The sequence below is a fragment of the Dromaius novaehollandiae genome, chromosome 12 (assembly GCF_036370855.1).
Source record: "Dromaius novaehollandiae isolate bDroNov1 chromosome 12, bDroNov1.hap1, whole genome shotgun sequence".
Lineage (NCBI taxonomy): Eukaryota > Metazoa > Chordata > Aves > Casuariiformes > Dromaiidae > Dromaius > Dromaius novaehollandiae.
In genome coordinates this window covers 18,114,669-18,142,363 of record NC_088109.1, presented here as the reverse complement: position 1 = coordinate 18,142,363, position 27,695 = coordinate 18,114,669, and the positions used below count along the sequence as shown (strand labels likewise).

At 49.6% G+C, this 27,695-nt stretch overlaps 1 protein-coding gene across 7 annotated transcripts in view; it reads left to right on the top strand.

Annotated features, from left to right (window-relative positions):
* Positions 1–65: 65 nt before the first annotated feature.
* The window catches only part of CADPS (calcium dependent secretion activator), a 244,560-nt gene continuing 216,930 nt past the window's right edge, over positions 66–27,695 (top strand). For all 7 annotated transcript variants that reach the window (XM_064519123.1, XM_064519120.1, XM_064519119.1 and 4 more), the window contains exon 1: positions 66–529. In XM_064519123.1, coding sequence (XP_064375193.1) covers positions 161–529 — 369 coding nt within the window. In that variant the 5' untranslated portion in view covers positions 66–160. The remainder of the gene's footprint in view (positions 530–27,695) is intronic.

Here is a 27,695-nt window from a genome sequence, read left to right as displayed (position 1 = left end):
CGGCGAGGCCCAGGCGGGGCGGGGCGCGCGGGGCGGGGCGGGGCGCGGCGGGGCGGGGCGGCGGCGGCGCGCGGGGCGCGGCGGCGAGCGGAGCCGGGCAGAGCCGCGCCGCGCCGGGCAGAGCCGGGCAGGGCAGAGCCGCGCCGCAGCCGCCGCCGCGATGTTGGACCCGTCGTCCAGCGAGGAGGAGTCGGAGGAGCTGGTGGAGGAGGAGAGCGGGAAGGAGGCGCTGGCGCCCGCGGCCGCGCGGCTCTCGCCCAGCCGCCCCGGCGAGGGCCCGGGCCCCGGCCCCGGCGGCGGCCCCGGCGGCGGCGGGCTGCAGCCGGGCGGGCGCGGCGGCGGCGCGGCGCGGCCCGCCAGCCCCAGCCCCTCGGTGGCCAGCGAGAAGGAGAAGGACGAGCTGGAGCGGCTGCAGCGCGAGGAGGAGGAGAGGAAGAGGAAGCTGCAGCTCTACGTCTTCGTCATGCGCTGCATCGCCTACCCCTTCAACGCCAAGCAGCCCACCGACATGGCCCGCCGGCAGCAGAAGGTACGGCCGCCGCCCGGCCCCGCCCGGCCTCGCCCTGCCTGCCCACCTGCCCCACTGCCCCCTGCCTGCCCCCTGCCTGCTCCCCTGCCTGCCCCCCGACCCCCCTACCTGCCCCTCCTGCGTCTCCGCCTGCTCCCCTACCTGTCCCTCTGCCCCACTATCGCCTGCTTGCCCCCCCTGCCCGCCCCCTCTGCCCCCTTCCTGCTCCCCTACCTCCCCCTCCTGCACCTCTGCCTGCTCTCCTACCTGCCCCACTACCCTCTGCCTGCTCTCCTACCTGCCCCTTTTGCCCCTCACTACCCTCTGCCTGCTCTCCTACCTGCCCCTTTTGCCCCCCTCTGCCCCTGCCTGCCCCCCTGCCTGCCCCCTGACCCCCCTACCTGTGTCTCCTGCACCTTTGCCTGCTCCCCTACCTGCCCCACTACTCTCTGCCTGCCCCCTCTGTCCCTCTGCCCGCTCCCCTGCCTGCCCCTCTGATCTCTCTATTTGCCCCTCCTGCACCTCTGCCTGCTCCCCTACCTGCCCCACTATGCCCTGCCTGCTCCCCGCCTGCTCCCCTACCTGCCCCACTACCACCTGCCTGCCCCCTAACCCCCCTACCTGCCCCTCCTGCACCTCTGCCTGCTCCCCTGCCTGCCCCCTAACCCCCCTGCCTGCCCACCCCTGTCATGCCCTTCCTGCACCAGCTCGGCCCCAGGCCCGCAGCCGTGCGGGCACCCCAAGGGCGATCCCGGTGCAGGGCACCTTGGCCCCGCACGGGGAGGGTTCGTGGGCAGCCGTGCCATCCCGATGCGCGGTGAAGCGCCCTGCCGCCTTCCCGCCCCGCCGTGTGCTCCCCGTGGTGCTCCTGCCCGGGCAGCCTCCCAGGCACAGCCAGCGTGTTGGCCTATGGCGTGTCGTAGTTGTATGGTATGGGAATTCAGAAAATCTGGGATTTTGGCTGTCTAAAGGTTGTCTAGAGGAGGAAAATAGGTCACGTTGCTGGAAATCACTAGCTGTATACTCTTCGTGCTCACTGCAAAGTACACTTAATGGGGAGAGCAAGCGCCAGCTTAGGGAGTTGCAAAGTCTGGTTTGAACTTCTTGCAAATGCTTGTGTGCAGCGTGCTGCGTGACAGCAGCGTGTTGGCCAGGTGTGGCAACAGGGCTTTGCGAGGAAGTCGTGGACACAGTGCTGCCTATTCCTCCCCAAATGCGTCACCGCAGCGGTCACTGTCCAGACGGCGGCCGGGTGGGAGCACCTCACCTGGCCCCCACGGTCAGAGCCGGGGTGCGGCGGTGAGTGCGGAGAAGTGATGTTGGCTCCGCCGGTTGTCGGCTCCCTTTCCTCCAAGGTGTTACCTTCCAGGCCAGAGCAGAAATCAAGTTCCTCCGGGATGCAGACGTGGGTACACTTCAGTCCAACCCAGCCGACTTTCTTCCTGTGGCAGTCTGAGTAGGTCCGCAATGGGACGTAGCTTTCTGGAATGGCTGGCTGTTTTTTCCCATTTTTGGTTAAGTTTCTTAGCCTGCAGTTTTAATCCCGATACCATTCTGTGTTCACAAATGACCTTTATAAATCAGGAAGACTCCTGGATGTATTGATGCAAATGACATTCACTCAGTTCTGTTGCACTACAGAACTATTATTAGTCATTGCAACATAAGGAGGTAGGAAAGTGTATCAGTACTGCACATAGTTTAAAGGCAATATAGGACAATCTGTTGTTGCTGGAAGGTTGAATGATCTGCTTTTGTCTGCTGAGAGAAATGCATAGATGAAGATAAAGCTAGGTTTGGGGATGTTTTTTTTCATGTGCTGTCTTTTGAGACCCTTTTCAGCAGATTGTGGACTTTGAAAGACTTCTTGGCTTTTGCTTCCTATATAACTTCTTCAAATCAGAAAAAGAAAATGAAATTTAAGTAATTGCTAGTTTTGCAGCAGTTAAAACAAGCAAACAAACCCAGCAGCTGTTTCTCATGTAACAGTGACCTGAGAATGGAAAGGAGTTTTTCCAAAGGAGCAGGCAGAGTCTTAGTTGTCTGGAGCTGAGTGGCTGGAAAGGGCAAATCATAGTCTGTGAAATCAAAATACAGCACTGTGAAGAGATGGAAAGGGGAGGGGAGAGAAAGAGAAAAGGGGGCAATAAAGTGCAAGTGGAACAGAAATAAGGAGTAATGAGAAAAATGATAAACTAGCAGGAATATGTGAGGGAATGGGGAGGTTAAACAGGAACTTGGGAGAAAATAGTCTGTTCTATGTGAAATGAACAGTGTAGGAGAAGAAGTTTTGCTTATTTATGCAAAGAACTAAAATAGGTGTCTTTCTGGGGCTTACCGTCTCCCCTCAAACTTAGCAGTGAAATGGGATTTGGAAAGCTAAATGTAACTTGACAACACATGTCAAGTTGAATTCACTCTTTTAAAGGCGAATTCATTCTGGGTTTTCTTCTGTATATTCCTATGTTCATTTGTCATGGCGGTTTCTGGGAGTGAATCCTTGTCCTTTTCCTTAGCTAAGACTCCTATTAAGGTCAGTTAAAGCGCTGCTGGAGCAAGGGTTTGTTATTGGGCTCCATGTGAGCCCAGTACTGCTCCCCTCACAGATTACTCTGGGAAAAACCTACCCTTCCTTTTCTAGCTTGCTTAGCCATAGTATATTTTCAGTGGGAGATGAAAAAGCGAAGCGTGTTGGACTGCTTCCCTCTCGGGCACAGAATTTTTGTCACAGTTCTGCTGGATTTAATAATCTCTATGGGAACTATGTTTATTTGTAGGCCTTCTGTGGTGGCTAAAATACCAGATGCTTGAAGGGTCACCAGGGTGGAGCAAATGCGTTTTCCTCCCGAGGGGAAAAAGTGGGAGAGAAAGAGGTTTTGGCCCTGCTCTGGTGGGAGCTGTTGCCTCAGTTTCTCCATCAGCAGCGGGCTGATAAACTGCTTCCTTCTCTGCATGTGATTTGCTTCTGCCACCTCACAGCCTCCTGCTTAAAAGGGAAGGGTTTTGTCCTGGGAGAACCGTAAAGAAACGAAAAGAACTTGGGGCCGGCGCGGCTTCTCCCGGGAAGCGTGGAGGCGAGCCAGGCTTGGCGCAGGGCCGCTCTCACCCCACGGCACGCACGGGTGCTTTGGCTGAGCTGGGAAGCGGCGAGGGCTGGTGAGCCGTGCATGGTGCCCGTCCCCAGCATGGCTTGAAGGTCCTGCCCGCCTCCATGAGGAGGAGGTCTGGCCTCACCGCTGGTCCGCACCTCTTGCCCCTAGTGCAGGAGGTCCTCTGCTAGCTCGAGCACATTCCAAGCAGGGTTACCATGGCTTCGCAGGGAGGCCCTGGCCCTGCAGCGTGGCACAATCCAGCTTCTCTGGGCTACCTGATAAGAGCCGGTTGATCTCCATGGGAGGAGCCCACAGCCTGGGATGGGCTGTCTTGCACACAGTCCCCACCAAGCTCCCCGAGCTGCCGAGCCTGGGCTTCTATCGCAGTTTCTATTCCTCACAATTACCTTAGAAATGAAAAACAGAGGAATTGCTTTTGCTGCAGTCGCAGCATTCACGTTCTCGCCTGTGCTGAAGATCCCGTGGTACCTCCCCTGAGATGCATGATCCTCCTCCGTGATCCCGCAGGGTTGCACTCGCAGCTGGTTGCTACCCTGAGCGCAGAGGTGGCTGCCCGTTACGGTGGTGTAATGCCCAGGCACTGCTGTTTACGTAGCAGCACGCCTGTGTGTAGTGCTCTGGGGCTGGAAAATACAGTTTTGCATAGCTCGTGAATCGCTTTGGGTTCCCTCTCAATACAAGGAAGCATATATTTAAGGTACTGTTACAACAGAAAGATAATTACATGTGGTTTGATTAAATTATAACGTATATGAGAGCAAAGAGAACGGTAAAAATGTGTGAACGGACAGCTTAGCTGAGTATGTACTGCACGTGGGCACAATATCATTGCTTATTTATACCAGTATCAAACGCTGTTTCAAATTCCAAGCAGAATTCAAGCACATGCTGCCCAGAGCTGGTATTTTCCTGATCTTGACACCTCAGAAATTTCAGAAACATGGTAAAAAGTGTTTTCAGGTCAGCATGTTCAAACTTACACCTCTGCTTCAAATTTATCGTGATGTTTCTGTGTTAAGGCTTCGCTTAAGTAAATAACACTTGTCATTTTATACCTGTAAATTATTTTTATTTACATTTTACCGGCTTGGTTTCCTAAGGAAAAAAGGCTTATTAGATACCTGCTTCTGCTGTCTTCCTTCCTTCTTAGATGACTGTTTTAAGCCACTTATGAATTAGAGATACCTCTGACAGGGAGACAGTGGCCTGCAAGATATTAGTGCCTTAAAAGTTCTGTGGAAATAGGGAGATCGGTCAAGAAGTACCCCAGCTGAGAGGAAGGTGGCAGTGTGAGGTCAGCCCTTACTAGACACTAGAGAATCTGGGAAAAAGCCCTTACAAATATGAGGCCCAGGAGGAAAAGCTCCAGTCAGAGCTTGCACCTCACTAGACACCAAAGCCTCCAGCCTCGAGACGCAAATCGACAAGAAATGAGGCTTTGTTAGCTCTCTTGCTCTCAGAACAATGTGTTTTAATGCCACAGATGGTACTTAGCTTGCTAATTGCTTGCCCAGGATGTAGTTAGCCTTTTTTCTAGCTCATGCTGACTTGCTGGAAGTAGAGTTGAGACAACCAACAGTGGGTCTGTGCATCTTCCCACTTGAGCCCAGTTGTCTAAAGCCTTCGAGAGGAGAGCTTTGCCGGTAGCCTGGGGAACTTGGGCAATGCATATGTCTTTTTTTACTGAAGCAGTCTTCATGCCCCTCTTAGTCTCTTGTATTTTCTTTCTCCCTATGAAAGCCCTGACTCCTGGTCTGCTGCAAAGCAGACACAGGCTCCTGCTTGGATGCTGCTGGGAGGATGTGGATTACATCTCTTTCCAAATACAGTCATGGCTCCTTCAAAACACAGCAGACAAAATGTACAGTGCAGCAGAGGATTCAGTGTTTGTTCATTCCAGATAGCGTAAACAGGAAGATCATCTTCAGATGAGCAACATCCCCTTGAAAACGCATGTTCAGAAAGGGGCAACATGAAGAACTCTTTAGAAAATAATGTGGTGAACGCATTAGGCCAGGCATTAAAGCAGTCATGATTGTGTTCAATCACTTTCCAACAGCGCTTTTCTCCTTTGCAGAGCTGGGGAGCAGGCAGTTGGTGCACACGAGATTAACATCAGCTCCCAACGGGGTAACCGAGGAACGGAAAAGTTCAGCTCAGTCAGGTGCAGATTCCCAGAGCTACTCCTGCTGGAGATGGGTTGTGACTTGGATTCCTGTCTGAGCCTGTGGGATGACACAGGGTGTGTTATGAAAATTTTCATTCAGATTCAGCAAAGCACTGAAGCTTGTGCTTTGCTGAATGGTGATTAATCTAAGCACCATGCTTAATGCTGAACAGGTGTGAGGGATCAGAAACTCTGTTAAATCAGTTACAACACATCTTAAAATACCAAATTGCTGCCATTTTGGCATGCATGTGAAGCTACAACAGTTAGGAACATAGTAAAACGAGTGCAGCCTTCCAAATAATCACATATTTTTTCACTATCATTAGTTGGATAAACTGTTACTCTCATGCCATACTTGAATGAGTTGTCTCTTAAAAATACTGGCACATCGTGCTCCTGGGACAGACTGTGACTCAGGTGGTATTGGGACTTGTCTTAGCAGCTTTCTCCTGAAGCAGTCGTGATTTACAGTCAGATTCTGCCCTGCTGGACTCAAGAAACCCTTGGAAGAGTGATTTTTCTCAGTTCTACAGGCCAGGAGAGGAGAGGTACAGACTACACACTGCTTGTTTGTTTTTGTTTTGTCTTTTCCCCATCCTCAGTTGCTCTCCAGTGCTGTGCAAGAAGTAGATGCGAGGTTCAGGCAGACCTAAAGCATGAGTTAGGCCCCATGCATAGCTCTGTAGTTGCAGCAGAGCTCATCATAACCTAGTGAGCTCTGCAAGACTGCTGTTAGTGCTCGGCCCACAGAAACGCTGGAAGAATATTTGGGGGCTGTGTCTTTGCTGCTTGGCTTGCTCAGTGTGGGCATTGGCCACCACCATGGTCAGATGAGAGAGCCGTGTGTGTGGCTGGGATCTCAGGGCTGTTCTCAGGTCAGATCTGTGCTAATCCTGAAATGAAGACAGGCCTGCCACGTTTCCCTGCTGCTGGGGAAACATTTACGTAGAGAAGTAGTACAGCACGTTTGAGAAGTGACATTCTTTTGCAGTGCAGAAAACGGCATGATCGCTGTACTCAACTAATTGCCTGGAATCTACAGAAAATGGTTATTTTCAGTTAAAACACTTATCATTCATTTTGTCAGTGCCTTATCTTAATTTAATTCTAGCAGATATTAAATTTTTGTCATGCTTTGGCTATTTATATACTTGCAGCTTATTGAATTGGGAAGCAGGTAATTAAATAGGCTGTAAGCTTGGTTTTTGGCTGTTGTAAAACTTTGCAGTTGCTGATCTGTAGTCCAACGATTCAATTATTGTGGGTGGTACCTCTCAGGCCGGAGATGTGAACTAACAGTGGAGGAGACTCATCAGATAATGCAGCTCCAACCCCTGCTAAAGCCCATCATTTACAAAAAGTATTATTTATGGCCTTGCTTTGCATAGTCTAGACGCTCTCCCTGAAGCACTTTGCCTTTTGCATAACTTGTAATTCCTTTTGCTGAGTTATGAGTCACTCATTCTCAGTTCACCTAAGCGGGAAGCAGTCAGCAAGTCATTTCCCTATGTAATTTTTTGTTAGCTGAAGCAGTCTTTTATTTTTTTAGGGTCATTTAGCAGCAGGATCCCAGCCATCACACTACTGGTACTAGAAATGTATATATACAAACCCTTTATAGCTACTGCAAATACTTTAGCCCAGAGGTGTACCTGGTAAACATCATACTACTGCTTAATTATGTAAGCCCAAGTAATGTGGTACGTCCAGTGAGTACAGTATAATCAGTAAAGCTAAAGAGGAGAATTTGTCTTAGGGGGTATCAACTTTGGCAGAGCCAGGATTTTGCCCATTGAATGATATCTGGGGACCATATATATTTTAGTATGGTTTTTGAAAATTAAGACTTATTAAAACAGTACAGAATCTTTAAAAACAAAAGGAGAAGGGACCTTCCTTGGTGGTGAGCAGGGTCTTTCCGTTTGTCTCTCAGAGGGATGGCCAACCCTCAAAGGTGAGGTTTGTTTCCAGCTCTTTCTCCTAATGCATCCCTGGAAATGGAGCAGCACAAGGTGCAAGGGAAGATGGCATCTCTCTTCCCAGCTCTCAGAGGGATTGATACAGAAACAGGAGGAAAAGATGAACTTGCCAGAATTGCTTTTCTGGTTCTCCCCCCACCACCGATGTGCAGCTTGGAAGTAGCACTACCAAGTCTCGTCGGGTCAGCAGTGGGTCACCCTTCACATTGGACACACTCTGAGGAGCAGCAGCAGGGTCCAACCGTGTCTTCATGAGGATGGACTTCAGAGATGGCAAGTTGGAGGTGTTGCCTTCCCTACTTGCCTCTGAGCTTGGCTCCTGGGGAGTTTCCTTGTGTCACTGGCCTGTAGCTGCTGAAAAAATATATGGAGCAGCCTAATGTGGTACTTGTTTTGGAAGAAATTTTTTGTGGGTTTTGGATGCTCAGGGTGCTTTGACTGGGTTTTCTTTTAGATTGCATGGGCCTAATTCTTAAAACTGAGTGTATGTGCAGTCACTGAATGTTTGGTATGAGCATGTGTAATTGTTCTTTGAATATGCTCTTTTAGTGATAATATTTTGTATTGTTTGTCTGGGGTTCATGCTGATAGACTCATTTTCTAGAATTTAAACACCAGAGTCAAGATGTCATTTACGTGTTTATACAACCTAGGGGTAAGCTATATAATGTTCATTATTCTCGTAGTTCAAAACCTACATGCATGTCTCAGAGTAAGGTTGGCAGTTTGGATTTTCGGGAGTGCCAGGTAGTCTGAGATGTGTAATGACCTTTGTGAGAGGACATTAGTACAGGCCATCTCCAGTGCAGCCATCACCAGCCTTTACAGGATGCACCATGGACTGTGTATTTTAGATGAAACAAAAGGGCATGGAAAGCTGCCCCATTCACACAACTCATGACTTGAGCCACGTGCTTCGAGAGAGTCGTGTGGCCATGACTACTCAAGTGCTGAGAATCTGCCCTTGCCCAGGAGTTGTGTGTTTGAGGAAGAAAATAAGTTAGATATGGTCAAGTTTCACGATTTTCTTTTTCTATCCCAAAGAGTTCTTTTTAGTGATGGTGCTGCAGTATTTACCTTAGTGAGCTGAAGATGAGGCGTGCAGCTCTTGAAGAGACTCCACTGATTTTAGTAGGACTTTGGTCTGATGCCACAATGCACTTGTACAAATGCTCTGGCAGAGTAAGGTTGCACACTAGTGTTCCAGTCATAGACTTTCATGGTCTTGTTGGTTTAATTAGGGTGACATTCACCCAAGGACAGGGTACTCCTTTGTCTTTAGAGTAAGATGAAACAGTCTTCAGGTCTAGCTTTATCTGTAGTTGGATTCCCTGTTTCTGTCTCAGGCTCCCTTTTCTGGTGGGATTTACAGTCACATGCTTCATGATTTAGAGTGAGTACCTGTGGGCATCGGGTATGAATTGGACCCAGTTCTGCACAAGTGTGGAGCAGAATAACCTCTGTCCCTGCAAGCCTGTCACCTGCCACGTCTTCTGCCCGGGGAGGGAGCTTGGGGAAAGACTCACTTTGGGCAGCAGGAAAGAAGCACTTGTCTTGGATGTTTTCATTGCCTAACCTACTTCTGCAGGAGGAAGAAACCGTGTGTTCAGAGTAGCAGCCGCAGCACTGCAGCGTGTGCAGGCTGAACTACATCCCGCTGGGCTGGGCTGTAAGGGGACATTTTTGGGTCCCAGTCACCTGGCTGGCATAGGAGAGGAAAGTAATAGGAGGGGAAGGCCAGCTTGCAGGGTGTGGGTGAGAAAATTCAAGTTGAATGGCCCTTTTATGTTGTCTCCTGCCACTTTGTGGGAGGCTGCTTAGGTGTAGCTCATACCCTGAGGAACTGCTGGTAGAAGCAGCTACTTATTAAGAAATAATTTAGTGGGATCTACTCGTTCTTATACTTCTGGACTGCTGCCTTGTGAATTGCATCAGTTTTGCCTGCTGTAGCTTCTGAATTTGACTCTGTGCTGAGCTGGAGAGGACAGCACAGTAAATTTGCAGATACTGTAAGTTTGCAGTAATCACAGATGCTTATTAGTTGCGATGGTTGCTTGCGATTGATCGGGTGTGCAGGGCATGCTGACTGTTGCAGGAAGCAGTTCTCCCTTCCCCAGGGAATTTGCTGTGTAGAAGTGCAAGTGATGCTAGCTGGGCATTACCGAGCTAGATAAGGCGACGGGGAAGGCTGTGTGTTGGACTGCCCAATTTTACCATGCTGGGCCCCCCTGAGCATGCTGCGGGCTGGCGAAGGGAGCAGCCCCTTGCTGCCTCGGAGCTGCTCAGAGAAGGGCAGCAGTTGCCTTTTTGAGGGTGCAGGGATTACGAAGGCAGTCGGCCCTGCGGGAGGGATGCAGGAGCGGCTGCTCGCCCGCGGACGTACCCGCGCGAAGGCTGCTTCCGAGTCCGGCTCCCCGTGGCAGGCGCGGGGGGGGGCTGGACGGGGCCGTGAGTCAGCAGCGCCCCGTGGCCGGCTGTGCCTACCTGCTGGTCCCGGCTCTGACTCACGGGGATGAATGAAGGCAGAGAGTGAATGAAGGCGGAGGCTGTGGGAGTGGGTGGAAAGCAGGGCTCCATCTGGGAGCGGGAAGGACAGGCTGTGTCTGTGCTCCTTGCCTCGCTGGTGGCACAGCGCTGAGATAGAGGGAGCTGACTGTTAGGTATTCTGCCGTCTGAGAGAATATTAACCGGTGTTCATAAATACGGCACCTTGCTGACTAAAGTGATATATGGCGTTAAACATGTTAGTTCAATAACGAGGCAGATTTGGGGTCTAAAACATTTTTCTTCTTGTAAAGTGAGTGGATTTTCCTGTAAGTGTCCTCAGTGCTCCTTCCACCACCCATCTCATACCCAGCAAGACTGGTGCTTTGCTTGGAAATAAACTCTAATCCCAAGGAGAGACTCACAGAGGTGCTGTCCAGCCAGGTGGCCAAGTACAACACAGTAACGCAAAGGCACTTTGGCAGGAGGTTTCTGAGCTTGCGCTGGCTGGCCTTGGCGTTTGGCCGGTGCAGATGGCTGTGGAAGGGAGAAGTTTTACCGTGAGCAGCTGGCCAGATGTGGCCTGGTTTCCGTGGCTGAGGCTCAGTGCTCCTGCCAGATGTCATTGACTGGTGGGGGGGAGGGAGAGGAGGATTTCAGATGTTATGTTTTAGACACGAAAAAAAAAATCAGATGATTTGGGAGCAGTTAATTAAATTAAGCTGTTCAGGATTGCTACTGGGATTTCTGTTAGGAAAGGAGAGCTAGCTTTTGCAAGACAGGTTTCACCTTGGTTGCCTGGTGTGCTATGAAGAGGTGACTGGTGATGAGGGATAGATGCTCTTTCACCTCGGTAGCAGAGAGTTTAGGCAGCTGGGAAGTGGTACGGGCCTCACACAAGCAGAATATCAAGCAAAAGTGGCTGTGCTCTACAATGCTAATATCTCTTCCCGGTCCAGCAAAAGGGCACGCATGCTTTGCATAGTGCCAGTGTAAAGTTTGCTTTTATTATCTAGACTTGTAGATTTACCTCTCATCCCAGCAGACTGCTCCCACCCTTCTTGTAATCAGAGATTAAAGACTCATCACTGCCTTAGAAGGAAGCTAATGGGGTGACGCAGCAGGAGCCAGCTGCTTTGTTACCTGCATGGTGACAATGCAAGGATGAAGGAAGGACACAGCAAGCGCTTCCTCAGCCACAGGCGAGGCTGCGTGACCCGCGAGCAATACTTACTCCCTGGTGCAAAACCCAGCATTGGCGTCCCCCCCAGCACCATAGACCACCCTTTGCAAGGAAGACCTCTAGGCAGAAACCATCTGCTGCTGTTATCTGGGGACGTGCAGCTGTCTGAGCTGCATGGATTTTTTTTTGATGGGTAGCCAAGAAATAGCTGGAGTTAGGACTGCAGAGACTTTGTGTGCGCTCAGTCATTCGTGAGGGCAAAGCAGCTCCCGAGTGCGAGTCAATGCTGGCGCTCTGCGGGAAGGAGAGGGGAGCTGGGAAGGGTTCCGAGCATGACAGGGAATTTGGAGCTGAGATGTCACAGCTTTTCTCCCTGCCTTTCTCTGTCACTTTGCAAGTACTGACCTTTGGTGCTCAGGTCTGTGAATGACTTTTCGCTCTTCAGGAGGGTGACTCCTAAGAGAGGCTAAGAGAGCAGGGTGACATTGTTCCCGGTTCTTAGGTAAAGCTGCTTTTCTGCTTCCTTTGTGCTCTGCAGCTGACTTGGTCTGTGGTCCTGCAATCCCAGGGTTCTGGTGCCCCCGCAAAAGTCAAGCAGAAGAGTTGATGCCTGCCCTGAGGTGTGGGTCTACGCACCTCTTCTGCAAGGTCTGAGCCACTGAACCAGAATGTGGAGAGCAACTCAAATGTTAGTTGAGCTCATGAAAAAACCTGGGGTCTCAGTTGTCGCTGAATCCAGTGCTTAGTTCTGCCTTTGACTCCAGGATGCTATTTTTCTTTTCTAGCTTCTAGCTACCTCAAGAGAGAAAGGGAGAAGGTTAAATGCTTCTCCCATCCCCCAAACCAAACTGCTGTCCTAAAGAAACTCAGATACTTCAATGATGGCTTATATTGGCCGAGGATCTGTCTAGTACAATTTCTGGTCAGCAGCAAGTTCTCCACATCTCAGTGATGCCTTTCTGCTCTTAAAAATGTTGGTTTTGCTGCTGCAAAGAATCTGCCTGTACCATCAGCGGGTGTCTCTTGGGGTAGACCTGCTCTCAGAGGGCTCCTTGGTCCCCAGGGCCTGCCTTGGCCTGTTACCTCCGCAGCCTGAGCTGTGTGCGTGGCAACGAGCACCTCACAGCAGTCAGGGCATTTGCTCCAGCCTGGCTGGCGTAGGGAGGAGAGGCCGGGCAGTGAGCAGCATCAAAGAGGTGGTTGTTCAAACAGTGAACTGCCTGCTTGCACAAGCTACTGTGATCCCGTATGGGCTATGCTGAAATGTGGGCATCCGCCTGAGGGGTTACACCAGCCGTCTCAGGGATGGAATTGTGTGGCTGTGGAGCAAGCACACCGGAGGCACAGGTAGTCAGGGCACCAACAGGCTGACAGCAGCTTCGAAAGCATGCTTATGGATGGTGGAGAATGGGATTGGCATTTGAATTTCACTTTTAAGCCTCTCTTTTTGCTTGCTGTTAAATGCTACTGCAGATACCTGTGTGCACGTGTTCATGTGAGGACAGTGAGCTGGGTAGGGCAGGATTTCCTGGGTGCTGGAGAGCAGCATGGTTAGCAGTGTGGTTAAAGGATCTCTCCATCAATCAGAGCCACTGAACTGTCCAGACCCCAGTGAGGTACTTGCTGCTGGCTGGCGTAAAAAGGATGGCCTTTTCTAGGGTTGTTTTATATCTCTGCTGCTGAACTTTTGTTTTGCATTCCTCAAACTAAGACCTCCAAAGCCTCCATTGCAAAGCCCTTGCTTACTGCATTTTTCTTGCAGAAAGATGTATGGTGGAAATTCTTTCTGTAATCTCTCTTCTCAGCTGTATCACACCAGAATATTCCTGTCTGTGCAGAAGTAACCCCAAAAGTGAATCAGATCCTACTGAGTGGGACAGTCTTCCCACCACCTATTTATAGTGCATGCAATTATCTTCCATGCATCTTGGAACTCTAATTGCCTTTTTATTGCTGTTTAGCAGTGTGTTAAAGGTTTTTGAATACTCGTGAATACTTGTTTTCTCATTAGCTCTATTTATTCCTCCTTTGGCTCCCTTCCTCAACCTCATCAAATTTAGTATCTTTTCCTTGCCTGCAGGGCCTTTCACAACTCTGCCGCTTCTTATTTATTCTCCTGTGTCCTTTCTCATGTTGCTGCTCCAGATGCTGCGTGTTCCTGGATCTCACTAGCAAACCGTCGGGGCCCATCTCCTGCTCGTGGCTCTGTCTGGTGTGATGCCCTGCCTGCGGTCCCCTTGCTGGGCAGGCTGGCTCTGGCAAGATGCCGCGGTGGTTCCTCGGGAAGCTGCCTTGAATCAGGCAGAGCTCGTTAGCATGGCGAGGCTGCCCAAGCAATTAAGGGCAGGTACATGATGCAGGAATCGGGCGCAATGGTTGAGAGTCTGGAAACAAGCTGATAGTAGAGATTCATAACTGAGAGTTGGTAAGCAGGGTGGGAGGCAGGTGCTGCGGTTTGAGGTCACCCATGTGGATTTGGTTTGCCAAGGTAGTCCAGGAGCTGGCCCACTCCCAGAGCAGGTTGTGTCTGTACAGGCTGGAAGACAGCAGAAGCCACAGAGGTTAATCTGGATACAAATCCCTCCACACTTTGAGCCATGCAGTGAGGCTGCCTCTGCTACCCAGGCTCTGGTGGGAGATGTCATTATTTTGGACTCCTTTGCACTGGGCTCTGGGAGTTTGACAGCCCTCTTAGGACTCTGCAGAGGCTGGGCAGAGGTCACGGCTTTATGGGAAACAACTTAGGAGCCTGCCCAGAGCTGCTCTGGCTCTGCAGCAGCACTGACGTTGTCTCACGCCTTACAACTTGCTGGAGGATGTAGTTCAGACACTGGCTTGGTCCCGCTGGGGCTTATTTGCTCATGCTGCAGGCCCTGTAAAAGCAGCTGCACTGTTCTGGGAGCCCAGAGGTTTGTAACTGCATGTACCCAGTGCTGCTCCAGGACTAACAGCCCCCCTCTAAAGCCACAGTGTGGGGTCTGTTGGGTTGGGGGCATGTACAACCAAAGTCACTGGAATTACATTTTTACCACTTTGCATGGGTCCTGTACCTTTTTTCACCTAGCTGTTCTCTCTGAAGGCTGCAGCAAAGTGGCTTTTGTGTTTGTGCAGCACCTGGCGCGCTGCATGGACCTAATTAGGACTGCTCCTAACTAGCCAAACAGCCTGGATTTGTCTCATGTAGTCGTCGAGTGCAAAGTCCTTTTCAATGTTATTTGCTTTATGTTTTAGCCTTGTTATATGGCATTTCCATAGCTTGAATTAATTTAATTATCCCCTGAGGTGCCTGCTTGCTCACAGTTGTCCAGGACTTTTTTGCCCTCCTCCTGTGTGTTGAGGAGCCCACACAACTCTGAATCATCAGTAAATGTAATCATGGTGTGTGTTTGTTCTTCCAGATCCATGATATACACAAGAAATGAGAACGTTCTTAATACCAATCTATGTGCCTCCCCTTTAGGAACTTGTTTTATTCCGAAATGCTTCCTAGCTTCATACATCCCGGCCACTCAGTCCTAATAGCACTCATATTGACAAGAGGGATTCATATTTTATGTGAAATTGTATCAAAAGCTTTCTCAGCCTGTAGGTAATTTATCTCCAGAACTTGCCCCCAACAGCCTTAGCACACCTATTAGGTGTGATGCCAGCTCTGTGAAGACTTGGTGACCGGGCTTAGTTAAATAGCCTTCAGCTTTCTCAAGATGGCCAGTTCAGAGGTGGGTGAGTACGCTGTGATTCCAGCCTTCCTCCGCCCGAAGCCAGCAGCAGCCTGTGACCTGGCTGTAGTCACAACCTGGGCTGCGCCGGGTTTCTCCAGGCTAGGATCCTCCTGAATATGCTCCAGCCGAGTGCTGTGGTTAATCAGTCAAAGTACAAATTACGGAGTTGGAACAGTGACTGGAGCTCCCTTGTCTTGCAGGACGTTTGCCACTCCAGCTCTCCCCTGCCTCTCCCTTGCTGTCCAGCGCAGCGTTCTCTGCTTGCACTAGCAGAAGGCACATGCAATGTGTGTTGGCTGGTACCCAGCTGGGAGCGTTTTGCACCAGCTGAACACTAGGACAGGTGACTGCACAGCTAGGAGCCCACCTGGCTGGCTTTACACTGGACTGGCCAGTTGCTCTAATAGCTACGCTACCATTTGTCTGTGTTTGCTGGATTCGGAGGGGGGGTTGGTATTTCTGAGGTGGCAAATTGGCTTGGCATGCACAGCTGGGATGCCACGCAGTAGGTTGATGGGCCCTGTTCTGGTGCTTGCAACATACCCTGACAAGAGGTTCGTTGAGCTCGGTGAGTTATGGCTGGGTGAAAGCGGAGGCAGAGTTCAGCAGTTTGGATGATGACGGGGGACTTGGGTTTCAGCTGGATTACAGGTTCAGCTCCCTGCCAGCTCTTTCATAAGCTCGCACAATTCTCTGGATCTTTCTCAAGCTGCCATCAACGAAAAGGTGATAAAAATACTTCTTTTTCTCTGTAGAGTGCTGGAAGGTAGTGAGGGCTTACGAGATGCTCAGTTAATTGTTTTGCATAGGATGTGTAGGTCCCCAAGAGCACTGGAACTGGACCCAGAAAGAAAGGACATGTTGTAGTTCAGAGACGCGCAGACACTGAACACCCGTGGGTTGCCCCTTCTGCGCCTTGCTGGGTCCTCCGAGCAGCCTCTGCAGCTGCTCCCTCTTATAATAAGACGGTTAATAGACTTGCATAATTCATGGTTACAAGTTGTACACACTTGATGATAAAAGGAGCCAATGTTTAATTTACACATATGGGGCTTCATATAGATCTTACAACTATATAAACAATAGCCGAGATAAAAGCGAGTGAAAAGGGAAACAGCAGTGAGGTGTGAAAGCCGGGGGCCTGGGTTGCCGCCTCGCTGCTCGCACGCAGTTCCCAGCCCAAAAGCTGTTCCCTGTGGGAGGACAAATCCTGCCAGCCTCCGTGGGTGGTTTCAGTGCAGTGGGGCCTGCTCCCTCCAGCCGCCGTGCACGGACGGGTTTGTGCGGATATCCAGGGATTGTGGCCGTGTAGCTCCTGTGGACAAGCAGCAACTGTCCCCGGAGGCTCGGTGCCCGTGCTCGGAGATGATCTGTGGCACAGTTCATGGGAGGAGGAGGACAGGGAAGGAGAACCAGCCATCCCACAGCCCTCCAGCTGTTTTGGGCCCCAGTTTGTACTGGATCCCTTCCTGGCTGTCCCAGCTCTTCGGCCCCGCGGCCGCTCGCTCTGCTACTGCTCCAAGCCACTGCAGGCGCCCTCGAGAGCTGCACCTTGTACGGGGCTGCTCTCCCAAGGGGTCCGAGGACGACAGCCTAGATGGCATAAATTACCTGGCACACGCTTTCCTACGGTCCCTTTGCGTTTGGGAAGCTGGCAGCGCAGGCCAGCAGTGGGCTGCCCATCATGCCTGCTGTTTCAGTACGCAAGGTGCCTGGCTTACCCGCAACTTGCTTCTCCGTCATCGCACAGCCTCTCGAGAAGCTCTGCAGCACTGGCTGTGCGTTATCGAGAGGCAACGCTGTTTTCACCCCGCAGGCCAGGCCAAGGGAAGTGTCGTTCCCCGTGGAAACGGTTCACTCTGCTTGCTGCTGCTGGGGACTGGCATGCAGCAGCCCCGCGAAAGCTGACGGCAGTCCCTGCTTTGTTTCCGGGGTGAATGCTGGAGGCCACCAACTCAGCCACGAGAAGTTTGTCACAGGTGCTTCCAAAATGTAGGACACCTATTGGGTATGCAGCAAAGAGAATTATGCTGTAATGCAGAAACAAGCCAGGAAAATCTCCAGCCTTATTGCTCAGCTTTGCTCTTTCCTGTAATATTCTCAAAACCCAACTGCTTTATGAAAGGAATTCAGCCCAGAGCACCAAATCTGACTGCATTGCTGGGAGCCTGCACAGGAGGCTGCTGCTCCAGCAAGGCGCTTGCTATATGCATATGCATGTGCTCAATCTGTCTGTCCTTGCTTAAGGCAGCCAGAGCGAACTGCAGCCAAGTCGGAGACCTCCAGATGTTTGTCCTGTAGTGATGGTTAAGGCACGCAGGTCAGCTGGCTTTGGGACAACCAAAATGGGACCAACAACAGGAGGGCTCTTGAACCCATTTTAAACTAGCATAACAGCTCAGCTACGCTGAGTTTAAACTTGTATGGGCAGGAGAAGAGTAAGGCCCCCTGCTCTTCTCTGTCAGCCGAGAGTGCAAGATTCAGTGGCCGACGGGAAGCAGATGGCTTGCTATTTCTGTGTCCTTTGGTTTTATTACTGCAGGTCTGGGAGGGACTTGCAGCTGCTCCAGTAGTGTGGCAAATCATCGCCATTTATCTTATGCTGTTACGCCTCAGTGATGTCAGATGGTCTCTTTACATTTCATATATATTCAGACTAAGCAAATCGCAGTGTTTTTTCCATGAAAATTTAATGATGAAAGATGACACTAAGTGATTTTCTTTTTTTCCCTTAACCAATTGTTTCATTTGCTGTATAACCCTCACGCTAATGGTAATAATCTTTCCGTGCTGTGGCTCAGGAGAACAGATGTGCTTTTTGGATATTTTTTACCTAGATAGAATCTTCTTTTTTTATAGCTCTGATTAGTTGCATTGCAATGCTGTGACCTATATCCAAGGTGAAATTTCTTATAAGTACTTGCCTCAGGGAGGGAAGCACTGCCACGTTTTTGAGAAGATTAAGGCCTGTCAGACAGCAGTGCTCCTTTCAATTAGATGACAAAATGCAAATCATTCAGACTTTAGAGTATTTCAAGGTGAAAGTAAAAGGGACTTTAATCCATTCCGAGATTAAGCTGAAATCCTCGTGTGCTTTAATTATGCTTGATTTTGATTGCTACGAGTTGTATAGTGGTAAATCGGCGTTGTATAGGAGAATCCTTCAATGATGTGCATTAAAAGGCTTGCCGTGTACATGTAGCGTTTGTTCACGCAAAGGACCGTCATCCCCACATGGTGGAATAGCGACTCTGGAAAAAAATGGCAGCTGTAATGACAGTTCCCCTGATTTTAGTGGCCTCTGTTATTTATTTATTTTTACAAAGGGTATTAACAGGTAAATAGCGCTTGAGCCAGGCTGCCGTCGGGCGCTTCTGGATTAGCGTGCCTGCGTCACGACGGGGAGACGCGCACGCAGAGACGGTCTCCCCTGTGTCCGTGTCCTCACATCGCCCTGGGCAGCCCCAGAGGTTCGGTGGGCAACGCGGTGCGTTGCCAGCGTTCGCGCTCGCAGGCGGTGTGGGAGCTGCAGAGGATGTCTCGCGCTTTAAGTGTTTCTGACTGCCTGGTGATTCCCGCGGTTTAACACATTTTAACCAGAAACTAAATAAACTGAGAATGTTTTTAAGGCCAACATCATGCAGGTGAATCCTGGCCTAGGCATCCTGGCCAGCAGGGTTTGCCTCGATTGCTTTTGATCTAATCAGCTTCTTTTGTGTGGAGGGCTGCTAAAAGTGGGCACTTTCTCAGGGTGGGAGGACATCCAGCAAAGGAGGGCACAGTGCCCCTGGCATGGCACAGCCTCCCTCCGGATGAGTCCCGGGACCAGCCCTGCCCCATCAGCAGGGCCACCCGGGGACCAGCTGTGGCCCCATCCCTGCTGAGATGCCCGGTGGCAGGATGAACCAGGGGCTCGGGTGGGGCAGCACTGCTGCGCTGAGCAGCGGCACAGCCAGAGGCTGCGGGGCGTCCAGATCGCTAAATAACCATGGGTTTCCCCATGGCCCTCATGCCTCTGGGAGAGATGGAGCCAGGAGCTGAGAATACAGCTTTCTAAAGCAGCAAGGAGCATGTGAGCCCCAACGCTTTGGGGGCTGGAGGGATGAATTGCGCATGCTGCAGCTTGGCCCGGAGCAGGAATGTGCCTGGGGGGCTTTGAAAGCAGTCACTGAAAGAGCTTGGGTGGGGGAAAGGCTGTGAAATATTTTCTTACCCTCTACTTGAAGAGATAAGTTAGTCTTAGGAAACAAAAGGTAAATGAAAGATGGGGTTTCTACCCTATGGTTGATATCTACGCACTGAGTCTTTCTCCTTTTTCATGTATCTGCTTCTCTCAGCAAACTTTAATGAAGTAATTAGAGGGGGGGGGCAGACCAGCTGAAAACAACTTTTTGCTGTTGAAACCATGTGTACAAGGTCAGAGGTGTTTATGTGGCAAATCTCACAGGATTTGAAAAATGTCCTTGGTGTCATCTTGTGCAATTTGTCAGTGTTGTTTATGGACTCACAGCACTACTTTGCACCGGAGATAGCAACCACATGTTACAGTTATGCTTTGTGCCTTTTTTTTTTCCCAGCTTTGATGACTAAATTTTGTAGACACGAGGCTGATAGGCTCAATGAAAAAAATAACAAAAAAAGTGAATTATGCAACTATTTTTTATAGAAAAACTCTTAATTATGGTTACATACAGATCTCATGCTAGAATAACTGCTTTAGATAGAGCATCTCTGCAAACGCACACGATCCTTGAGGACGAGCTCTTGCCTGAAGAGGACTTTCAGGTGAGGAGCCAGCGAGTGCCCCCGGTCGTGGCAGGCCTCCCCCTGCCATAGCGGGACGGGGATGTTATTGCAGGGGGACATGGGCACCGTAGGCATTGGAGCTGTTGGAAGCAAGGGAGCAAACTGAGACGGGAAGGGCTGGAGACGGGAGGCAGAGACAAGGGAACAACCTTCTGGCATCACACGGGCTGCTGCTGAATCACTGTTTACGCTGTCTCTGTACCTGCTGACTGGATGCATGAAAATAGGATACAGCTATTTTTAGCTCTTACCTTGTGCATTTATGCACATACACACTGAAATTAGACTTTGTGTGATGGAGAAGGAACTTGCCTGCAGGGGGAAAGTGCTTCAGAGCACAGTTTATGGTAAAATAATGATTCCTGATTTCTTCACTTCCTAACATCATCCATACAAGCAGACAGTCAGGAAGAGCTGTTTGCTAGCTGTAGCAACCTGCCCTTTTCTTGCTGTCACCATCTAAGGTATCTCTTTGTTTTAAGAAAAGTAGCCTGGGCTTTGAGTGCCTTAGCAGAGCTGCTTCTCCAGTTGGCACCATCCGGCTGACCAGCAGCAGTCCTGCCCGCTGCCTTTGTGGGACCGGAGCTGCAGTTGCCAAACTTTGTTCTCTATCCTGCTGGCTGCGTTTAGCCTCTTCTTTGTTGTGTTTCAAGTCAGCTCTAATGATCCTATTAACTTCTGTTGTTGCAGGACCATTATACATGTTAGTTGTGGTTTGTGCTGGTAGTTTTTAATTGTCGGGGGGGTGGTTGTTTTTTGTTTTGTTTTGTTTTTGTCCCTCTTGTTGCTCCTTGATGCTCGTGGAACAGTATCAAGCTATATCAGCAGAGGACTTGGCCTCAAAATGAAACCAGTACATTTGTTTTGGCAGTAGTTGTGTGTTGGCTGTTGCCTACTGCTACAATTAATTGTGTTATAAAAATAGTGGTGGCTTTTGTATATGAGCTGGAACGTGAAAGGTGAGGTAAAGTGGTGACTAGCTGGTGGCAAAATAAGTCAGTGGCAAAAAAAATGGCATTGGTTTCAGTAGGCCAAGATCTGGGTTACTGCATTAGCACTGCATGGAGCTGGAAGACAGAGGTGGTTGCTGGGTTTCCTGTGAAAAAAGCAGGAAGCCTGGAATATTACCATGAAGCACAGCAAGGAATATTCTGCAGCACTCTTCTACCAGTGTGGCTTCGGTTGTTACCATTGCACTTAACCTCAGCAAAGGAAGGAACAAGCCAGGTGGGGACTTTGAAATCAGAGTGGAACATCAGGTAGAAAATAGTAGAAAATAGGAGCTGCAATTCTGTCACTGCTGCCAGGATATAACCGACTTCAAATAAACAGGTCTTGGTGCCTTTATTTGAGGTTCCTCTTTGAGCCTCTTTACATTTGCTTTGGGGTAAGCAGCTCTTGCAAACATCCCTGCGCATGAGGAAGTGAGGGGTACTGGCATGGCGATTGTGTGTAGTAAACCATAAATGTAGTATAGCACGTGGAGATTTCCCTGCTTAAGTTTCATTTAGAAAAATAAAAGGGACTGGCGGCATCATATAGAATATTCCAATGGGGGAAAAGAAAACCAGCTTTCTCATCATACTGTACTGGGATTAAAGATAGCATTTTGGGAAGAGGGGGGGGAAAAAAAGAAAAATGAGTACTGTGCTTTTAAATATTTTCATCATGGGCATGCCAGCGGGTCTGTGACACTGTGTTCAACTGCTACAGCTTCAGAACTTGACTGTGATTCCACACAGCTGATAAGATCATTTGATTTAATACATCTTTTAAATAATATTACTCTGTCTTCCCCATCTCCTCATCTGTGGCTGTAGGTGTTCCCTTCTGAGGGTGGGAGGCTGCTGCTGGGCAACTGCCCCGATGCATGGGAGAGTGCTCTTTAGCTCTTCCCTTCGGATTAAGCAGCATAGTGTAACCAGATGCAGGCTCACTGCTCCTTGGAGGCTGTTTCACCTCTCTGGGATTGTCTGTGTGCAAGTCCCGCATGGCCCAAGTCTGCAGACCAAGATTTACACCATTTGGAAGATTCCTCTGCGTAGAAAAACACAGCTGTTGATCTCCAGCTCTGCAGATATGCTTCTGGACAGCAGTTGTCCAGAAGCATTTGTCTAGAGCAAAAAGGGGGAAAATGGTTGTGGAGAAGGCTTCTCCCCTGTTCCCGCATCGCAGGGCTGGCTGGGCCTCAGGGGGATGCAGCCGTGTACACCATGCTAACAGCAGGCACCTTGCCTCCTGCGCCCTGGGTAAGAAGTCCTCAGAGAGATGAAAGCCTCCCACAGGCAGAAATTATCTTGGAGCTCACACTGTGAACACGCAGATTTGCGTCTAACAGGCATGACTGAGCCCTGAGGAAGGGGCCCTGGTGTTTACCTTGTCGTGTGCATAACGCTGGTGTTTGCCACCAGAAGCTGTGAGCGGGTGCTGCTGTTTGAATGAGTGAAATGGTGCATATGGCAAGGAAGAGGCTGACGGAGGATTGATGCAGGAGCCATGTAGTGAGTTCTGTGTCCCATGTGATGCAGTGAGCCTAATGAAAGGCTTATAATAATTCCTACCTTAAAATCCGTGGGTCTTAATGCAACATTTGCATTCCTGACATACCCCCAGATGCCCTCTCTGGGTCATCGTCAGGAGGAGGAGAAGGAAGTGGCAGGGTGAAACCTGGATGCTTTGCAATTCTGGACAAGATTTGACCTCGACCGGTGAGAATCATGATTTTGACTGTGAGGTTTCTGTAGCTTTGATTTCTAGAAAGTCTTGTTGCAAACCTGCCATCTCTCAGCAGGTCTCATGTCCTAAACTGCTTGCAATAGGTCTTGCAGCTATTCTTTCTTTCCTCACCTTGCAATTCCCATTCCCAGTAACATTTGTGGCCTTTCCCTACTCAACTAGTTTGGAGAGTCAGTTTTGGGAAACTAGCGCTGCCTCCAAGATCAGATCTGTTTCTCAAATAACCATCACACTGCTGTAAGAGTTTGGGCTGGCCAGAGAGGATGACTTAAGTCATTACAGTCTGGTACTTGTTCTGGCCCAGCGATGCCTAATATTTTTTGGCTTCCTTTACTGACCTTGCTCCTTACAGTGCATTGCAACTTGGGTCCAGGAGAGTGCTGTGTCCTTGTGAAATCTTTGCTAGATGAGTTCCTTCCTTCTCCCTTGTGACAGGGATGTCACGAAAGAAAGTCTTTTGCATCATTACAGAATACAGTTGTCTGAAACTGAAGCTGAACGCAGAGTCAGTGCTCATTCGTTTCTAGCTGTGCACGTAGCCCTGACTTGTTCTTAGTCTCATCTATGGTATAAAAAAAGCTTGCTGAATTGTTTTGAAACTTCACAGCAGGAAAGAGCTTTGTTTTTCATACTCTATGGTGTTTGCCAGCACAACTCGTGAGCTGTTTGCCAGAAATACGCACGTGGGTAGAAATGCAGTAACTTCGCGTGGATGGTGGTTTTCCCATGAGTTCATGGCTGCCTTGCAGAGGAGCACTATCACTAATCCACACTGGATATGTCTCGCAGGCTGTTGGCTGTCAGAATAAAGTGGTCAAGAAAGGGAATGGGGGAGCTGAGGAGAGATGGGAGAAAAGTGCTTGTGTTGAAGGTCGAAGGCTGTTTGCTTTTGCTTAACCGAACTGCAAACAAGTGTGGATGGCATCTGGTATCTGCCAGGGCTCTTCCCACAGCAGCTATGGAGAAGGTAAAGCAAGGGATCAGTGCGTCCCAAGGGTAGGCGGAGATAGGGTAGCACTGGGAACCTGTGGTGAGCGGTCCGGACCCTTGAGTTGCTGGGTGGTGTCTTCTACCTGGTGCCCTTGGTGCAATGGTGGTGGTGTGGAAGGATGTATGTGGGGAGGGGAGGTTGTTTTGGTCTTGTCTTTGCAGTAAGCCCATCACTCCAGATGACAAGCTGATGAACGAGCTCCTCTAGTTTGATTGGACTCACCCTGTGAGCTTCCTGCCAGGGCTGTCCAGGAGCTTGCAAGGCAGAGCAAGCCTCAGACGAGCCAGGGTGTCTATTTGGAGAGCCTTCTGTGCTGCGGTGATGTTGCGGGTTTGGGGTTTTTGCTTTTATCTCTGAGAGAAACCAATCAGGAAAGGAAGTGTTCTTCAGTCCACACTGAAAATAGCACTGTAATTGTCTTCCTCCCTTTCTTAGAGAGCACCAGTGATTTCATTAATATCTCCTTAGATGCACAGGCTTAGAAGGCTATTACCAAGTTTACATTAAAAAGCCTATTTGCTAGGTGGGTTTTTCTAAGCTTTTTAGAGATGAATTCTCAGAACCTCTCTGTTCTGGGAAGGAACACTGAAGATATGGGCACATAATGTCCCTTTTTTCTGGACCCCAAACCAAGATGGAGATCTTTTATCTCCATAGATCTTTAAAGCCAAGCGTCACGAGGCTGAAAGTGTGTGCAGGGAGCCTCCGCTATCCTTGAGGCACTGGTCTCCAGGATCGTTTGGAGATTTGCACATTAGAAGGGTGCTGAAGCAGTTGTTTTGAGCTTCAGTGGAAACGTATTTTCTTGGCTGTGCTGAGTGGGCTCCAGTGCTCGATGCTGGGAATGTGATAGTTTGTCAGACACCTGCGCAGAGGGCTCACAAGTCAATATCTAGTTAGAGCAAATCCATGTGTCTGGCCTTCCTTCTCACTCTAATTGCCGCCTCCTTGCTTCCTATCTACATGCAGTAAGCAAGCTGCAGTGACAGTTAATTACTTTTCTGGGTTGAGTGCTGTATTATATGCTATTCTGTCAATACTAATTGTTTTACAGAGATATGATGTACCATTTTCCCTTCCCTCCGAGGACTTTGAGATGCAATGTGGGCTTTAATGATATCATTTGCCCTTCTGTCCAGTGCAAGCTGGAAAATGTTATCTCCCATTTAAAATGGGTGCTCAGGGTTATCTTTTGGAGAGCTGTGAGTGCTCTGTTCTGCTTTGGGGGTCTGTTCCTGTTCCTTTCCAGTAACACTGTTTCCCTTTACTGATACTTGCCTGAGGGGGTGTATTTATAGGTAATCAATCATAGCCCAGGATCACAGTGATCGCTCTTGTTTGTGCTGGTGAATCGATCAGCAGTCCTCGTGTGCCATCCCTGCGCGGGGTCCCTTTTTCTCTTCAGTCTTTGGTTTCATAAATAAATTGCACAGAAGACTAAAGAAATGAGGAAAAGGTTGTATGTGAGTATCTCCTGAGAGTTGACACAGTATCACATAAGGATGGAGGGGCAAACTCCCCTTCTCAAGCATTGAAATTAATTCAGCCCTTGGCTTTTAAAGGGGTCTCTGCCTGATTCAGCTGGCTTCGGTGGTAGCTGTCATGGCAGGCATCCACAGATAATATTTCGGGGGGGGGATTATAATTTTGGATGTACGTTGATTGTTCTAGAGTAAGGGCCAGATAAAAACATTCATTCGCAGTTAGAGAAAGGCAAATTTAAATGTGTCACAAGTGTTTTCAACTTCAGGTTATGCGGTGTGTCTGTAGTGACTAATGTTTTGCAGCTGTGTTCTGATCCTGTTTGCCTCACTGGAGGTTTTCTTGTTAGCTTTGGTCATTAACAGCATTGCACAGAGCAGAATAAATTCCCAAGGGAGTAACTGTAGTCTGTGCCAGGTGAGCGCTGTTGCGATGCAGAGAAAAGCTGCTGAAGCAGGGAACAGGTCAGTGGGATCTGACTGTGGGAAAGGCCCTGCCCCGGGGCTGCTGGAGCCCTGATCCTTGCTGCTCTGCTCACCCACCTCTTCCCACGGCAGCCGTGGGCAGCCTCAGGAATGGCATACGGGTGCCTGAGGTGCCGGCGTGATTTTAAGGGGAGCAGGCTCTCGTCCGCTGGTGGGGCAGGCGGGGAGGATGAGAGATGTCTCGGCGCTTTGCTCTGTAGCACCCGCCTGTGTGGCACATCCCTCAGCGTCGCTTGACGTAGCTGCCGATACGCGGCTTGCCTTTCGGATCAGGGCTTCATCTGCTCTTAGCTGCTTAGGCTGGACGAAAGGAGATGAGCTGTGAGAGGCGCTGAGCAGGACCAGACCGAAGATTTTATAGTATTCCTCTGTTTTCCCAGGAGTCACAGGGCAGCACAACCATATTTAATTCAACTTGATTTCAGAAAATACCCAGTTTATGTTGATATTAAAATTTTTTGGCTCTGTGATATGTTGTGGGGGTTTTCAGAGCAGTTTGAGCTGTGCAGCACTGCGCTTGCCTTTCAGAGAGTGAAGCGCTCGGCTTCCCACGGCTGAGCCTGGGCTAGGAGTGCTGGGAGCTGGAGAGCATGGGAGGGTGAGCAGCGGTGGAGGTACTGCAGACCCAGAAGGCCAGAAATATTCAGAGACCATGATCTGGCAGGTAGTAGTGCTGATCTGTGAGCTGGATGTTACCAAACAACTGCCAGTTATTCTTAAAGGTGTGCCACAGTGTCCAGATCTCTGGAAATCTGGTGCACCCTTCTCGAGCTAAGGAGTCTTTCTGAAATGCCTGAAACTGCTGTATGCAGTGTGAAACTACATGATGATCAAACACATCATGAACTGGGAAATGGCAAAGCTTTTCTCTGTAGGAGTTTTTTTCTATATCATGTGGGATTTACAAACAAAACTTGCTCCATTGTGGATTGAACCTTTCCTTTATCCCATTTAAATACTGGGGAGAAAAAATGCCTTTCTTAAGCTAGTGTCTATCCTGTGAGTCTTTTCAAGGCTGGACATTTTTGGCAGCTTTGAAGAGACCAGAGATCTGTTTAGGCTGAGTTCTTGTATGAGGACTTTGTCAAAGCTGACCACTCTGTGACTTCTGTGCTATTTTTCTCTGCAAGCTTTCAGCAATGTTTGAAGTACTGCTGCTGTCATCTGCAGAAAATCCACTTGGTTTTTGTTCCGTGACCTCAAAATGCAACCCAAGCTCAAACCTACTTAGTCGGGGGCTTGAAAGAGCCTGTCCCGTATCCCTCCTGTTGTAACGCACAGGCTTGTTGAAGACTGCGTGTAAATTGGTCTCTGAAAACAGTTTTCTGGTCTCAGACATAAATTTGATTATGGTTATGTTAGGGAATGGAAGGATGAGAAGCCAGGTCATTGCTTTAAATTTTAGCATTAAAGGTCCAATTCAGCTGATTTTCTTTTGACAGCAGCAGCAGTCTCCTACACTGTATATTTTTGTGCTCTGTAACTTAGCATGGAGCTACCAAGAACCAAGCAAGAGATTAGAAATCAGACATCAGCAGACCCAGGGTTGCTTCTGGGATTTTTCTGGGAAAAAGAGGGAGGAATGTCTCAGCACTTATGAAGAGAGTTTATTTTAGGATGACAATCTAGATATCTCAAACCTGCGAGAGCCTGTCTTGCTTAGCGGGACCCAGTGCTGCTTGTATCCACAGTCACCGAGCTGCTCGGGAGCCCCAGCGCTGTGCACAGCTCTAACCCAAACAGGAGCGATGGTACCTCAGTGAGCCGTAGGTGCTTCCCATCTGTGACCAGCACCTGGAAATCCATGGCAAAACACCCACAAATGCCAGTGGGAATGTGGTCAGCTGCCAGGCTGTATGCACTCAGGGCCTGTAGCATATGTTTTGGGAGGGTGGGTGTGTTGTGCACTTTAAAGTAGGCAAGGCTCCCACATATGGAGACAGAGATGTGCATTAAGTTAAACTAAAAATCTGGCTAGCCCAGTGTTTGGTGTCCAGTGGTGCGGAGTAGAAAAACAGGGAAAGTAGCAATGATGC